A 17013-nucleotide genomic window follows, 5' to 3' on the forward strand; every position below is an offset into this window, starting at 1 on the left:
ATAAATTAGTGCTTGCTGAGTAAGAGGAAGACGCTTTGGTACAATGTAAATGACCTTAGCAGACAGCACACGTCCTGTATGCAGGTTCAATTTATCCTTCCAGTAAGTCCATCATAGTCATTCTTTTATTTTTAGGCACTCCTTTAATTAAACATATTAATGTTAAATCCATAGTGGCTCAAATGGGACTGCTTTAAGAAGGGAAATGTTCAGAAGGTATGGTCCCTGAGAAAAGAAATCACTGGAAGTATTTATATACCTTATTATAAGTATATAATGTATTTGGTCTGAAAATATCAAACAAGCAGACAGCTTGTCAAAATCAAATGTAGGATTCATTATATTTTTTGAAACCCAAGAGTAATTGTGGATTCCCCAGGGTTTTCTTCTCATAAATATAAAAGTCAGCAGCTGAGGCTTGTCTGCATATGAAAGTGATGATGGCAAAATCCTGCCAAACTTGTATTTCTTACTGTATGCTGGTGTCTGTCACAGTTATTACCAATTGTGAGACCAGACCTTTTGTGTTTGCTTCACTTTCAAATTACACAATGACTCGCATTAACAAGTTTCATCATCCTTGTTACTACTTATTACTGTACTCTCTCATTACCCCTGTGCAATCCGAAAACATTTACCGGTAATCTGTTTCTTGTCTCTAAGATTTAGTTTTGCTTTTATAGATAGTGAAAGCATAGGAAGTTGTTTAGCTCTAAAGGAATCAGCACATTTTCTTGCATTTACTTTGTGATGTGTTGTCATGCTCATGTCAAGCAGTTCCAGGATACGGGGTGGTTGCACCTCATTGCTGTTAGCCAGACGCTCCTCTGTAGACTGTAACATCTCCTGGGTGTAAACAGATGGAGTTACCTGCAAACACACAGGGACACCAGCAATGATGTTAACTGCAAGCCTATTTTCTGTCTCTTAATTCAGAAGCGATGAGGCACCATATCAAACAAAACTGTTAGCACTGATGGAGAAATGGGGAAAAGATAATGAGCACGAGTGCTGTCAGCCAGACTGTGGACTAAAACCTGTCAGCTACGACACAGATGCTCATCTGCCAGCATCAAGAACATTTCCATGAGCTGATTTCATGTGCTCAAGGATTATTAACACTCTCCCTTTCAGAGAGGCCGATCTGCAGCATTTTGTGGTTTATTTCCTATCCTTTCAACCCTCTGGCACCTCTTTTTCAGTGTACCAGAAACATCTAACTGCACTTAGCCTATTTTAAGTTTAGGTCAGAGAAGGATTTTGGCTTAAGATCTAAATGAATAATGTAGCAGAGGGAGTTACTGTATATGCAATATTTAATAGCAGCTAGTTATGTGTGTTTTCAAAAATAGACTCAGTTCTATTATTCAGAGACAACAAAGTTGCTTGAGTAAACATTGTTCTTGACAAAGAGAAGCTGTGAAATTATGGGTTTTTTCCTAAGATTGTGACTTCTGCTAAAATGTTTCGCTTTTTTGCTACAAGGAGAAATACAGAAGACATCAAAGCCCACAGAACTCTGACTATTTAGCTTTGAAATATATTCCATTGAATTTTGTATCCACTTCCTATTCTGCCAAGCAACAGATGATGGAAAATACAGATTATAATCCACTTGAATGATGAGCAAATATTTCCGTAAGAAATTTAGTTTACGGTGCAATTATCCATAACTGTATGTATTGCACTTCAGTTTTGTCAGCGAGTTCCTTATGTTATTAAAATGTGTTTTAATTAAGTACAGACAAACTAGAAATCAATAAAATCAGCTGTTAGAAGAGGTTAGACGATATATGTGAATCTCATTGTGGCATTGAGAAACATCTGAGGAAAGTAAAAGTACCTTCCCCCTGCTCTTGTCACCTACCTAGCCTACAAACACAAGCCGCCAAGAAGAGAGGGGAGGCCTGAAATTGCTGAGCTGAGGTCACTGCCACAAAACACTGCAGTCACATATTGATTTTTTTCTCCCTTTAAGAAGCCAAGGTAATTATTAGTACAATCTGTCATTTGGAGCAGCCTCTTTAAAAGCTTGGGACAATGTCCAAAACTTGGTGCAATAATTTTGGCCTCTGTTAATTTATGAGAAAGCCCGGTTATTTTCACCTGAATACTGTTAAGTCTGTGTTATAGGAGCCCCTGAAGTCCCAAAAGGTAAAAGAAAATATCCTGTGCACACAAGTTAGATAATATCTTGTGCCAACAATATAATTATCTTGTTTCCACAAGTTATTGTGTTGTGCATGCAATACAATTTTCTTGTGTGCACAAGCTATATATATTTTACTTTTTGGGACTTCAGGTCATCCGTATTAGTGTTACAACCTGTCATAAGATTGTCAAAGAAAAATGAATATATCTGCTGGGGAATAGCAGTGCATTAGTGAGGTGTATGTTCAAAAAATCCATATCATTACGTATCCTTACCCTCCGTAGCTTGTCCTCCTTTAGAATCAGTTTAAGATTGCAAGGCAGAGACTCGTTGTTCTTTAATCTCTTTTTTCTTGTGGGAAACTGAATGGCTGTCATTTTGGACTGGTTTGAGGAAAATTAACCTGCAAAGAAAGGACATGTAAGAGACAATAAGAGAGGAGGTTGTACCCCATAGATAGACTGTAAATACTGAGTTGTAGCCTAATTAATTCTTTTTTTTTAAGTTTATTGATATTTGGAAATTTAAACAGTTAGACAAGTTTACTAAATGATATATTTACAAGGAAAATGGTCAAAAACATAAATAATAATTTAATTGACATTCTCATTTCACTTATACAAAAGACTTAAAATAGCATTCTATATCAATTAGAAAAAGCTTGAAAGAGGGAGATGTGATTAAGAAATGGTGATAATAAAATAAATAGGTTGTCAATAGCACACATTAGGTGCACACCATGTTTACCAAAGATGACGTAGACTACTAACGTGTAGGATAACAGTAGCCAGGTAGAGGAAATAGCTTATCTTTAGAAAATAACGAAAAGTTAGTATTATAGACTTACTTAAAGTGAAAAATAACACCTCGCTACGTCTGCGGGGTAATTTATTTAAGGTTAAAAACAGGCCGAATAAGGAGTTTTTACTGACATTACATCTTAACATAGGGTGTATATACGATAGTCTGATAAACTTACTCTGGTGTTACCAAGTAGACTTCTTCTTCTTCTACGTTACTTTAACAGTAGACTCAAGTTCAACAGCTTTAACAATACACTTTTAAACTGTTTAACACAACAAATAACCTTTACCACTTAGTCGTACAAGAAGCACCCCGAAATTCATTGAAGACGCAGTCAGTCCACTCCGTTTGTTGGTCGTTGCTATGGTAACTCACACAACGACCTCTCAATGAACTGTTTTCTGATTGGCTGGCGGGGTAACGGTTAGACAAGATGGTGCTGCTCCGCCAAAACGACAGAATAAATGTATTTAACAGAAGCGGAGTAAAGCTAGAAACTTTCCTGCTGTAATGGTATTTGATAGTAACTCGTGTTTTAGTTTTAAAGACTGTTTTAATTCAAATCAAATGTCAGAACTAAAAATAGTGGAAGCATTCTCAGCCCCTCCATCCACCTGCAATCTGCAGTCAAACTCAGGTCTGAAAACCCAAAGGCTACATCAGCCTCATCCTCAACCCCACACATTCCTACAACCATCACCTTTCAAACATATACACACAACCATCCATAGATACTACCATACCACCCTCTCATCGCCATCCTCTTGAAGGCCCTACAAATTTAAAACTGGTTACTTACTACTAGCCTATCTTTATTTGTTTTTTCTTTCTTTTTTGTTGTTGTTTTGTTTGCTGTTGTTTTTGTTTTGTCTTTTTGTAATGTTTTTGCTCATTTGTTTAATCCCTGCCATCTGATTACTGCCCAAATGTCTTAGGCTGCTGCCCTCCCTCTCTGTGTTTTGTATGTTTAGCACTGTCTTGCAGTAATGGTTTAACTTGTTTTTCCACACAAAAAAGAACAAAACATTGTTACGCCTATTATATTTCATTACCTAAATTACATTTTATTTAATAAATGCAGCTGTTTTTTGGCTGTAAAGTAGTCCACCAGAAATCAACTTAATGTTGTCAACACTATAGCCTATGCAGCCTGATTTTTTTATTTTATGCTGTGCTATATCATCCTTAGCCTACTCTGAATATGCTTGTGCACAAATCCGTTACACTTCTGTAAAATGCTAAAATAAATGCCATGCGGTAGGCTTGACTGTACTTGAAGGCCTACAGTAAATCCTTTCATTGTGATTTGTCTGTCTGTTGTGACGTAGGCTATGGAGAATACTCTAGGTTCAAATCAAAGACTGTATAGTCAATGGTTCCCTTGTATGCAGAAGCTAATTAAGCTGATTCTAACATACATTTACATGTCCCACTAAACTAGCCTATATTGCCTCTAGAGATGGGGAACAATAGAGGAAACATGGAACTTCACACAGTTCAATTTATGTGTGCTGCTTTATTTTAATCAAATAAACAACTTAAAAAATACCAGAAGTTTATAATTTTACAAGTCTACCGTTAAAAAACATACATTAATGAGATTTTCATCAGGCAAAGGTTGAATCAGATAGACAAACATTCACCATCAATACTCATCAGAAAGCAATAAGGCACTCTATTACTGGGGTACAGACTAGGCAGTTCTTTTTTAGATTACTTGACAGTCAAACATGATGTTATCCATCTAAATGTATCTACAAAAACATTTGCTAGAAGAGCAATTACAAAATGATTGGTTATATAATTTGCAATAATACCAGACATTAAAAATCCCTTTTCTGTGGTATTAACAATCTAAAGTTATTGAATATGAATTTTACAATTTTTGTGAGTCTTATTAATGACTCCAAAACAACACCTCTCATAGGGAAATGTAACACCAAGAAAATTAGTTCAGCAGCACATTACTTCCTTATCGGCCTTAACCATTGGTCTTAGCAGACAGTCTCAGTATTTCCAAGAAATATGTTTTGCCCTTGGCTCTAGTTAGTCTGTTTTTGAAACTACACCTACAAATCCTACAAGTTCCAGATGAGATTATTCTTTTACATTTCCAGTTTACTCATAGCTTATATCTGTGTCACTGGCAAGACTGAGTGAGACTCAGACTGGTAGTTTCCAGGACTCGAGTTCACTTGCTGCTGGCCATGCCCAGTGGTGTAGTGGTGCCTGAAGCGTGGGTAAACTCTTAATTTTTCTCCAAGTGTCCCGTCCAGCGGAGGATAAACGGCCTCTGTTACTAACAGTGACATAAGACTCCTCTTATATTTAAGTTAGTGTGTACTAGCCAATTAGAGACAGAGTAGGGAGGGTCATCCCTTCACCATCCTAGGAATTGTAGCATCCTACTGAATATGGTCAATCAATCAATAGTGTGAATCAGAGGAGATTTAGAAGTGGGTATACCCTAAGGAGACTGAAAAATAAGTGGGTATACCCTGGACTACACCACCGGCCATCCCTCAAGTGTTTGCACATCTTAAAGGAAATAGAGACTTCCTTACCCATACGGAAAAGAAATAGAAAAAACATATACAATTTTTCATTGCCTGCAATATGAAATCTTTATATTTTACATGTATTGAATGTCTTACAAGACTTGTGTGTCTCATACTATGATTTACTCATGAAAGTGGCCACTTTTGCATTTTTCTCATACAATGTAGTTATAGGAATTAAGCATACATTATGCATGTAATTTATATGTAAAATGCATTGAAAGATGTGTTTTTCTTATAAGGTCCATATAATCTTCTTATATTTATTTATACATGTCTTTCTTAAAGACTTACATTCTTTTTACATGAATAATTGCCTTTTTATATATGTTTTTTATATCTTTAGTGTATCAAATAATTAATGAAAACTATGCTTTCTACATGTTTTCCATAAGATTTTTATATGTCCAACAAATAAAATCTTGTAAAAATTATACACTTTCATTACATGACAAAATTATGTTATGTTTTTTTTTTTAGTTGTTACATGTATTAAATAACAAATAAATCTATGCATTTTTTATATGTTATTTATAAGATTGTTATATGTCAAAAAATTGAACAATATACTTTTCAGGTATGAGTTTCTAAAGTAAAAAACAAAACAAAACTATGAATACCATTTTAAAATGACACGACTTCTGTCACTAAATTGATACTGTCCCTTATCATAGCAAAATTAATTTTAAAACGCGCAAGAAATGGTTTGCCTGGTCAGCACCCAAACACTTTCCACTACACAATGGTGTAAATGCAGTTTGTATAAGTCTGTAATATTGAAAGCAGGGCTGTTAGGCCAACTTTTAATTCAAAAGTCTTTATTAAAGTCAAACCCTGCAGGTATTACAATGCCAACAGCAGTACACAAGCAGCAGTAAACATTAGTCTTAAAGAACAAGACTTTTTGCTAGATAAGATAACAACTGAATTTACTTGTGACAAGTTAGGAATATCTTTAAGTTTGTTTCAACATTTTAACATATGTCATGCCTACAGACATGTCAAGGACATACATATCTATTCCTATTCTTTTAAGGGAATGTTGTCAACAACAAACTACTGCCATTACAAACAGATGAACTCTACATACCTCATTTAGCCCTTCACATTCAAACAAAGGAGAAACAGGGATCATGTTTATGTTTAAGAGTTTTGAGCAAATGCTGGTACTGCCTACTGTTTAAAAATATATTTTGAGTATACAATTCTTGTAAAATGTATAATTATTAAAATTATTATTGAGTCTTTCAACCCTCGACCTGTTTATCTTTGAATGAGTGCGAATTCAATCATGCTCGTGCTCAAGGCACCCTTTGCCCTCTGAAGTCAGTGTAAGGTAAAATGCATACTTAATATCAGTGGACAGTTGTCAGTACCAGCATTTGCTCAGGGCCAAATCCTATATGACGTATATATGTGTGAACCGTGTTGCGAACAAAACAGTTTAATGGGCAGCTGTGGACACAGCAATGTTTTTACTTTTAGAGCGTAGCTCTGTGATCTTGGCGTTGATTGTGCTTCAAATGCTGGAGAGTGGGGTCCCTGGCCACCTTTCAAGAGTTGCACCTAAATTATTATATGCAACTCAGAGTAAGCCTAAAATCAGAAAACACACAAACGCAGAAACTACTGGGGAAACAGTAACTGAAAAAGTAAAAATGTACTGTAAATTGCATCCAATTTATTTTTGTTGAGTAGTAGACGAGTGCCTCCTCCGTCGCCTCGTTTGTTCCCCGAAGGTTGCTCACCAGCAGTATTTCCATCGGGAAGACTGCTGTGAGCAGATGCCTTACAAATACTGTTGCAGAATTTGCATTGAGGGCATAGGCCCATGCAAGTTTCTCAACCATCACTCCAGTCTCGAGATGGATCTCCACCTGTGAGGACAAGGACATAAGGTTAGTATTTAAAGTAGAAAATGTGTGATTTGTTAAGCCCTACATTCTTTACACATAAAATCAAATTAGATTTGCCGTACTCACAAGCAGCAAGTCTGAAGAAACAGTAGATCTATTTGATGTACTGAATTTCTTCATTCTTAAAAGACAGTTACCTTAGAAGACTGGGATACTGTTAATAATGGAGATGCAGACGTGGAACTGGACAGTGTTGATCTGGGTAGGGACAGTGCTGAAGTATCAGATGAAGAACTTGGCCTGGACTGCAGATAACTTGGGAGGGTTAGCGAAGGTGTAGTGAGCTCCAACCTGGATTTCTTGGAAGGGGTATCCATATCAATTATCTTCCTCATGCTCAGTAGGAGGTGTGGCACATCTAGACATGGTCAACAAAAAAAACAAAAAAACGTATTTTTTTATGCTCTTGAGAACGAGTAACTTACAATATAATCAATTAAGTGTTTAGTCATTTTGAAATGAAGTGTGTTAGTAGTCTAAAGGTTAATTTAATGATATGAATGAGTGATACCTTGCAGAACCATATCTTTCAATTTAGCGTTCTCTTCTTTCAGGTCCTTGATCTCCTGCTGTAATTCGCTCAAAGTGTTTCTCTGATTGCTGTGATCAGAAGAAGGCTGCATTTGACCGTACTGGTGAAGAAACTCTTCCGCTGGATCTGTTCTAATGGGAGCCTTCGACTTCTGGGTTTCAAGTTAAAGGAAAATAAAATTATTGGATACAAAAACAATATACCGGTATATAGAATCAATATTAAAAACATGTGTAATCTATATAGATTTTTCTTTATTCTAGCTACATAGTAATGTCTTGTACATAGACAAGTCAGCCTGTTACACAATCTATTAACATGGTGGGAAATATGGTCACTGGTAAAAGTAAATTAACAACACCTTAGCTTGTAGTAGCTGAGTTTCGTTATCAGTTGAGTCATCTGAATCTTCCCCATATTTTTGGGGAGCCACTGACACCCTCTTTGTCAGCACTGAAGGTTCTTCTTCCTTTAGCAGAGAGTTCAGTTTACGGGTTGTCTCAAAACGGGTAGCTAGAGAAAAAAGGAAAATGGGCCCTTTTACAAAACACAAAGACTGATTGGTTGTTGATCATTGCTTCTACATTAGTGTAAAAACATAATTCATACTAAACAACAAATGCAAGAAAGTCTTTTGTCAGTTGGACAATAAAGTCACATCTCCTTGTGTTCGCATTATTGAACACTAACAAATTTTGAAGCAATTAAACAAGGACATGGTTTACTAAATGCCAGAGTTACTGTATCTTACCACTAACAAAGATTACTTCTCCTCTGTAATGAGGCCAACCTCCTCTCTGTTTCCTTCCATGACGCCATTCAATGACAGCTGTGTAGTTTGAAATCGGATTTCCACCCTCTGCCATCTTGTCGTCATTGTACCCCCTAATGGCATCAGTTCTGATGTCACTCAATTTTCCACAGTCCTCCCCTTCACTCCAACGGACCACAGCAAACTTCCTCTCCATGACTGCTGAAGTGACCAAATAAATCATTGGTAAATAGAGCATTTTGCATGCTAAACATCTGTGTTCTGAGGAAAATTATTTTAAAAAACATTAAATCTACAGATTTAGACAAGTAATTAAAAAACGTTTTTAAATTCGACCTAAAAGAAAAAATTCCACCAACAATATGTGTCATCATTCATCTGTTAATGTTATTAAGCACACAGGAACCCACATTTCTCACATAATTTTACCAGAAACACAAATATTTTTTGTTCTATAGCCGAGGTTTGGTTTCCATGTACCAGTAGTTTGATTTGATTAATATTACATGACTTAACATTTATATGTAAATATGAGAGAAAGTCCTTTTTGAATTTCAATATTTAAATTTTTCATTTATAAATGATCAATAGCATGGCAAACAACATTACCACAGGTTAATAAAAAACAGCAAACAAACAAGGTTAGCAAATAAAAAAAGGACAAAATAATATCATTAAATATTGAATTTTTCACTTAGAGAAGACACTGTTCGCCAGGATACATGAACTATCTGCTTTAAATGCAATTTCAAAAAAGCTCAACATGGAGTAAGGTTAGCTAAAAGGGTTTGCTAAGTTAGCTTGCTAAATGGAATAATTAAATGGTTATATAGTTACTCAGAAATAAATAACTTATTAGATAACTAAATATACAGTACAATACAATACATCAGTTTATATACTTACTTCACACAACTGCGCCAAAAGACACTCACTCGTGGCCGTTACTCCGGATCGTCCTGGTTTAAAATATGAAGACTCTCGCGATATCTTGCACTTAGCATTGTTTTCGCTAGCTTCCTCGCTAAGCTTGATCACGGTGTCCTCAATGCCAAGAACAAGCTAGCTTCCACGTCCAGTTATTCCACTAAGCTGACCAGCTGCCCTCCAGACTCCAAACAGAAAATAGGTATGTCGAAAAGAAAGCACGTCACCACGGAAGAAAATGACTGGTTGAGGGAAAATATTCCTGTACGTACCATGACAAGATGGAAAAAAAGATGCGTGCTACATTGTTTTCCTAATGCAGCTCATAATAGTGATTATTTATTTTTGTATTGACTGTCGGTGTCGGTTTCAAACTTAATATGTACAATCAATGGTTTCCACAGGAGAATCAACAGAACTGTCAATGACATAGATAGCCGCACTGCGCAACAACAGGTCAGTATAGCCCGCTCTCCCATTTAATTTATCAACTACACTTGTACATTAAGCTACATTTGCCAATCATGCTCAATAATGGTTTGGTGATTTTCTCAATCCTTCACTATAATGAATAAAAATCGTAATATCACACAGTGGTAAATTAAGTAGACTACATTTAATATTTGCTTCTAATGTCTTGTGTGAAGCACTTTGAATTGCCTTGTTGCTGAAATGTGATATAACCTTGCCTTGTGTTGCCTAAAAATAAGTCCTTCATTTAAAACCTTACTTGCGTTTCATAATTTGTTTACCAGTGGCATAGTTTGCAGCTACTTAAACTCTGTTTCAGGCCCACAAAGAAGGCTGATGTAACATCATGTTGAATTGTTTGCAGAAACTATTGTTAGTTTGCGAGTTAATTACCTTGTAAGTCTTATTCTCTCTGTCATAGTCGCACTTACATGTGTGACACTACTACTATCTCTCTGACCCTGGCTCAAACCCCTTTCATGAGTACTGGACATATGTGTTCTTCTCAGGGAAGTGATGAAGTTATCGGCCAAACAGACGAGCAGGGAGCTGAATATTCAATAATTGCACAGGTGAGACAAAACTACAACATTTCTATCTGACTCTCAAACTACAACCACTATCTCTCCGTCTCTCCCCTTCTTTTTCTTAAATTTTCTGTTAGTAATGGGCCATTTTTGTTCTTCTCAGAAGAATGATGAAGATGCCATTCCTTCCATGACAGCACAGGTGAGACAAAACTTCAACATTTGCTCTTTCTCTGTCTTTGTCTCATCTCTTAAACTACAACCTTGAAAGCTCAGTCACTGTCCCTTTCTGTTTCTCTTATCTTTTATATTGAACTATGGACATTTATGTGCTTACTAGGAAAATGATGAAGATGCCAGCCTGCCAGACAAATAGAGCACAAACATTCACAGGAAGCCGACAGGTGAGACAAAACTAGAGTTTCATCTTTCGATGTCTCTCAAACAATAACCTCCAAAGCTCTCTGTGCCCCATGCTCATCACTCCTTTCTGTCTCTTTATGTTTTTTGTTATTATTGACATGGGTTTTCTCCTCAGGAAAGTGATGAAGATGCCAGCCAAACAAACGAGCAGAGAGCAGAAACAACTTCCACAATAAGCCATGTAAGACAAAAGTATTATTTTCTGTGTCTCTCAAATTACAGCCTCTAAAGCTTTGTCTCTGTCCCGGGCTCATTGCTCCCCTTCTAGAAGTGCAAAGAGCAGAACTTTCCACACTGGCACATGTGAGATTAAACGAAAAATTAAGTTGATTCAATTATCTGGTATGACATTATTATCACAAGTCAAAAAATACATTACCAGATGTGCACATTCATTCCTGCACTTCATGATAATGTACATAGACTCTGATCAGGTGTGGTGCTTTCTATATCTGTGTTTTTAAGAGTGCTTTTTCCCCTGTAATTTTAGGAAAATGTCCTTCAAGACATGGATGATGTTCACTCCCATGGACTAACCGAAGAGCAGAGTTTCATCTCCATTCTATCCTTTTCACTGAAACACAACACTAATGGTGTATTAACAGAAGATCTGCTGAAACTTCTAAAGTTACATTCTGCTGGGACAAGTGCAGTTCCATCAAGCAAGTACTTTTTGGAAAAACCCTTAGCTGGTATTGTAGATACATTTCAACGCCATCACTACTGCAGAGTATGTACTAAGTACCTTGGCACTTATCAATCAGAAGAAGAGACCTTAAAATGTGTGTCATGTTCCTCGTCCATCACTGTAAAAGACAGTTTACACGGAGGACATTTCTTTATCAGTATTCCGTTAAAAGATCAACTGAAAGATATTCTTGAAAATCAGGGTATGCATGATCTCTGTTTTCCTACTGATGACTGTAGGCATGGGATAAATGATATGTGATGGGGCTTTATATCAAAGCTTGAAATCAAACAGTGAAGAAGATTTCTTATCCCTGACATTTAATTGTGATGGCGTACCAGTCTTTCAGTCCTCTAAATTCAGTATTTGGCCAATACTGTGTTGTGTTAATGAGATACCCCCTGAGAGTAGGGATAAGCATGTACTTTTGTGTGCTTTGTGGTTTGGATCCAGAAAGCCAGACATGACCTGCTTTTTCAAACCATTTGTGGAGGAATGTGCCAATCTTTCACGAGCTGGCTTTGAGTGGCAGCATCCTTGTGATGAGTCGTGGAGGAGCACAAAGGTGCATCCATTGTGTTGTGTGTGTGTGATGCAGTAGCAAGGCCATTGGTACAAAATTTTAAACAATTTAACGGTGAATATGGCTGTAGGGTCTGCCTTCATCCTGGAGAGCAAATAAGGAAAGGAAAAGGAAACTGAAGGGTTTACACATGTTTAGATGAAAAACCAAGCGACAGAAATCATAAAACCACTGTAGAAATAGGACAAATAGCTGAAAGAGAACAGAAGAGCATTTTGGGCATCAAAGGCTCATCTGCTATTGTAGATTTAGCGAAGTTTGATCTAATCAATGGCATGGTCCCTGACTATATGCATTGTGTGTTGCTTGGTGTGTGCAGAAAATTGGCAACTTAATGGTTTGATACCAAGAGCAATGCTGAACCATGGTACATTGGCACACAAACAGCAATCATGGACAGACGACTCTTGTCAATAAAACCTCCAGGAATTGTTGCGCGGGTTCCGAGATCTCTCACTGATCGGAAATTCTGGAAAGCCCATGAATGGCAACACTGGCTTCTGTACTATAGCTTGCCAGTTCTGAAAAGTCTACTTCCCCAGAAGTATCATGCTCGCTGGGCATTATTGATAGAGGGCATAAGCATTTTGTTGGGGTCTGAATTAAATGCTGAACAGATAAATCATGCCCATGATGCATTAGTGTACTTTGTTGGAGGTGTGCAGTCACTGTATGGGAAAGAGCACATGACATTTAATGTTCATTCACTTCTGCATTTAAGCCAAACTGTTATGCAGTTCGGCCCTTTGTGGGCCCACTCAGCCTTTATGTTCGAAGATTTCAATGGATACCTGCTGAAACAAGTAAAAAGTAGTCAAGCTGTACCACAACAAATATGCAAACGAGTGCTGTTATCCCATGCTTTTCCCCATTTAGAAAATATGATTCAATGTCATTCATCTGGGAAGTTGCAAATGGAGTTGGACCTGGCTGGGGGATTACAAGGGGGACATAACACTGCATGACATCAGCAATGCCAGACCAACTGATTTCCCCATCCTTGGACAACAAACCATTCTCCAGTCCACCATCATCATCATCTCCAGAGTCTGAACTGTCTGAACTTGGTGGGAGCACCCAGGCTTCACGGGCAGTTTCAGTGTCAGACTCAGTGGAGTCTATCTCCTCATCTGGGGAAGAGTAGTCTGGGCTGGAGTCACGGGAGGTAGGCTCTGGTGATCTGGAGGAAGAAGCCATTGAAGAAGCCCGGGAATTAGCCACGGATTCCATCGGGGCTGGAGCTGTTGCCCGCTGACATGTCAAGTCGGGCCGACGGCCACAGATGTTGTTAGCGCTGAGCTGTGTGCAGGATGATGGTGGACTGGAGAATGATTTGTTGTCCAAGGATGGGGAAATCAGTTGGTCTGGCATTGCTGATGTCATGCGGCGTTATGTCCCCCTTGTAATCCCCCAGCCAGGTCCAACTCCATTTGCAATTTCTCAGATGAATGACATTGAATCCACATGGAATTTACTGATGACAGAGAAAATCATGCAGGAGATTTTTTTAAAATACAAACCTCTACATGCAGCGGACCCCCAGGGCAAAACTGGTGATACTAATAATAATGTCACGTAAGCGCTTTTAGATCACATGCTGGTGCTCAAGGGTGACATCTACTCGATCAAAAAGTTGCATCTTCTTTCTTTAAAGTGAGAAAAACCTAAAACCTATTTAACTGTAACAGCCCATATCCAAGAAATATACTAACTCTACCTTTGTTCTTGGTTGCATTTTGCAATACTAGTAATCATTCTGTAAATTTATATACGTATGTTTGTTTTGTATGAAATTAAATGAAAAAAGAGTGAGGTACGGGGGCTAATCAATTATTTAAGTGATCTTTTAATACACCTCGGCTTGTTCAGTTTTGTAAGAAGAAAAGAATACACTGAGCTATCAAATAAATGTGCAATTTCTGTTATATAACATGCAAATTTTGTGCTAAATAAAATTATTTCCACAGTAAGAAAGCTAAGATCTGCTGTTTATTTTCCTTTTTATTTTTTTTTTCAAACTTTACTTAAAACTGAAAGCATTACTTGCACGGTACACAGGAACAAAATATACAATTGCTCATCTAATCTTCTTAAAATCAATTTAGGAATATTTAATACTTGAGAGAAGAGAGTGATTTTATAAACAGGTTTTGAGAAAGTGCTAACATTAGCAAAACTTTGACATGAAATGTAAAAGAGTTCAATCTCAATTTAATTTAAAGATTTATATATTATTTGAATTTCTCATGTATGTCACATTGTATATATGTCTTACAAGGTTTTTATACATTACTTGCAAGATTTCAGTTTGCCAAAATCATATAAGTTTGATATTATAAATATCTAATAAGAATATTGTATGAGGAGTTACTGTCTTATAAAGTACTTGTAAGTTTTAAAATTATATAAGTTTCATATGAAAATTTACTAGGGATCTTGTACTTGCTTTGAATTTCATGCATTTAACATACAAGTTTCAAATAAAAATATAAACATTTAGTACAAATTTTCTATTTCTTTTCCATATGGGTACCCTTCAACCAATGCCTAGCTACTGGATTATGGGAGTGTTTTTTACCTTAAAGGTCCCATATTATGCAAACTACACTTTACCATGTTTTCCAAACAATAATACGTGTCTATAGTCTGTCTACAAACCTCCGAATTATGAGAAAAGTCCATCCTCTCCATCTTTTGCCTGCTCCACTTTTCTGAAAATGTTTGTTCAAAAAGGCCTTTTGGAGATTTTCAGCAACCCCTCCCGAAGGTGGGCGACACTCCCAAAGCAAGGTGTTTGTTCTGCCCTCTGAGTCTGCCTTCTCGTCATAAACAATTGGGCATGGTGCAAGAAAGCCTAAGCAACATCCACTTCCAGAGAGGAGCATGGTCGAACACAGCTCACTTGCATTTAAAACTGTAAACACAGAAACAGCCTGTTCTGAGCAGGGCTGAAATAGAGGGGTTTATGGGCTCGATAAGATACAGTATAGGAGTGGATTTTTAGCAAGAAACCTTTAATGCGCAGCTTGCCAGGTAATTATTCCTTTGCACCAATAAATTGCACAATGTTCTTGCAGTCCTGCAAAATAGAAGACCAGATTGATATGATGCTCTGTGCAACATTTCCAGGCTGTGAATGTGGTACAGCCTCACAAGGATGCACTCAACAAGTTGGCAGCAATTGCAACTGTGCAGGTGCGCCTTAAACCCAGGACCTTTGTGCTCATAATAACGAAAGAAAAAACGATCTTCTTCTTGGGGGCCACTTTGTGTCGTCTGTTACCGTGTGTGCCTTCTTTACTAATTTCTTAAACAGTTGAGTGACAAACACAGGTTAAAATGTTCATAAATGTCTGGCATACGGCAAAGCAGTGATGGCCAGTCACTGCCTATCTTCTCTTGGCTTCCAGCCTGAACCAAAGACATGAAGAGGCTATCTCTGCTGCCCCCCTCAACCTGCATGCAGCTGTCTTCCTCTCCCTTCTTACTATTCCTAGGGTTGTTAGTGTGTTCCACACAGACAGCGAAGGGAACATCTGCAGGCAACTTCCACTGGAAATAGCCAGACCTACAACCTTTTTCCTGCACTGCTGGACCAAGTCCTGTGGCTTTCCTCTTGGAGGCATCCCCCAGCCATTTTCCGATGGGAATGTCAGTTTGATCTGATCTTCTTCCCCTCGTCATGCTTGGGCTGTCTCCAGGAGGCTCTTCTTGGTCGCCTTGGTGGAGGCTGGTTTCTCCCCCTCCCACAAGTGATTTTAGACCTTTAATATGTCCTTAATATCAAACATTCTGAAAGTGAATATTTTTTTGGATGAAGCCATGGATTAACGAAAATACGAAATACTAATTGTCACAGTGTTGGTTATCAATATGCTTGTGATAATAATTTTAAAAAAGAACAAAACAGACAAATTGACACTCAAACAAGAATAATCATAAATATGCACTAAAAGAAAAAAATAAGTTTGATTGGGTTGGTTTGCATTCATCATTATCCTACAGTAAAAATGAAATGTATAGTATGATAATGATTGACAGAAATATTGATTGTTATGAGTAAGAATCCCAGTCAGCCTTAAAATAACATTTAAATCACTGGGATAGTACTTCAGCTAAGAGCTGAAACTCTGTTGTATACATTTACTTCATTACTTCTCTTATTGCAAGTACTTCAGTCAGCCTTCTGTTGTGCAGTTAAGCTCACTGTTTGCCTGATGAAGGTCTAGTACTGAAACATTGACAATAAATCTTTGTTTGAAAGTTAGAGAGTGTACAAGCATTTATCTTAAAGTTTAGATGGACACATTGCTCTTCTAAGCACCTGTCTTATGAAATGGATGTGCTAAGGCTTTTTTCTTTTTTGCAGTTTAGCTTAATCAAAACATTTATTGAAAATAATACCTTGCAAATTGTTTTTTTCCCCATTTGAACTTTGTTGATAAATAGCACATTATATTTTGCAGGATGGGCATATTGTGTTTTCACATTTAAATTTGCCAAGTAGCATTCATCTGTCAATTGGTCAAGTTAAACAATTCTTACACAAGTGTTATGACCGGTCGTTTCAGATAAAACCAATTGAAAACAGCTTGTCTTGGCCTGTAGTGCAGACCACGCAGAAAAATCAAACGTACTGAGATGGAAGTTGGTTAACCAC

The 17013-nt window shown here is 37.3% G+C and overlaps 1 protein-coding gene across 1 annotated transcript in view; it reads right to left on the reverse strand.

Moving 5' to 3' along the window:
- hydin (HYDIN axonemal central pair apparatus protein) overlaps positions 1-2529 on the reverse strand; it is a 76446-nt gene extending 73917 nt beyond the window's left edge. Inside the window, exons 1-2 of the mRNA XM_061036995.1 lie at positions 2428-2529; positions 745-870 (exon numbers count right to left, since the gene is read on the reverse strand). Of these exons, the coding sequence (XP_060892978.1) occupies positions 745-870; positions 2428-2529 (228 nt within the window). The remainder of the gene's footprint in view (positions 1-744; positions 871-2427) is intronic.
- Positions 2530-17013: the final 14484 nt, after the last annotated feature.

The sequence above is a fragment of the Labrus mixtus genome, chromosome 4, assembly GCF_963584025.1.
Source record: "Labrus mixtus chromosome 4, fLabMix1.1, whole genome shotgun sequence".
Taxonomy (NCBI): domain Eukaryota; kingdom Metazoa; phylum Chordata; class Actinopteri; order Labriformes; family Labridae; genus Labrus; species Labrus mixtus.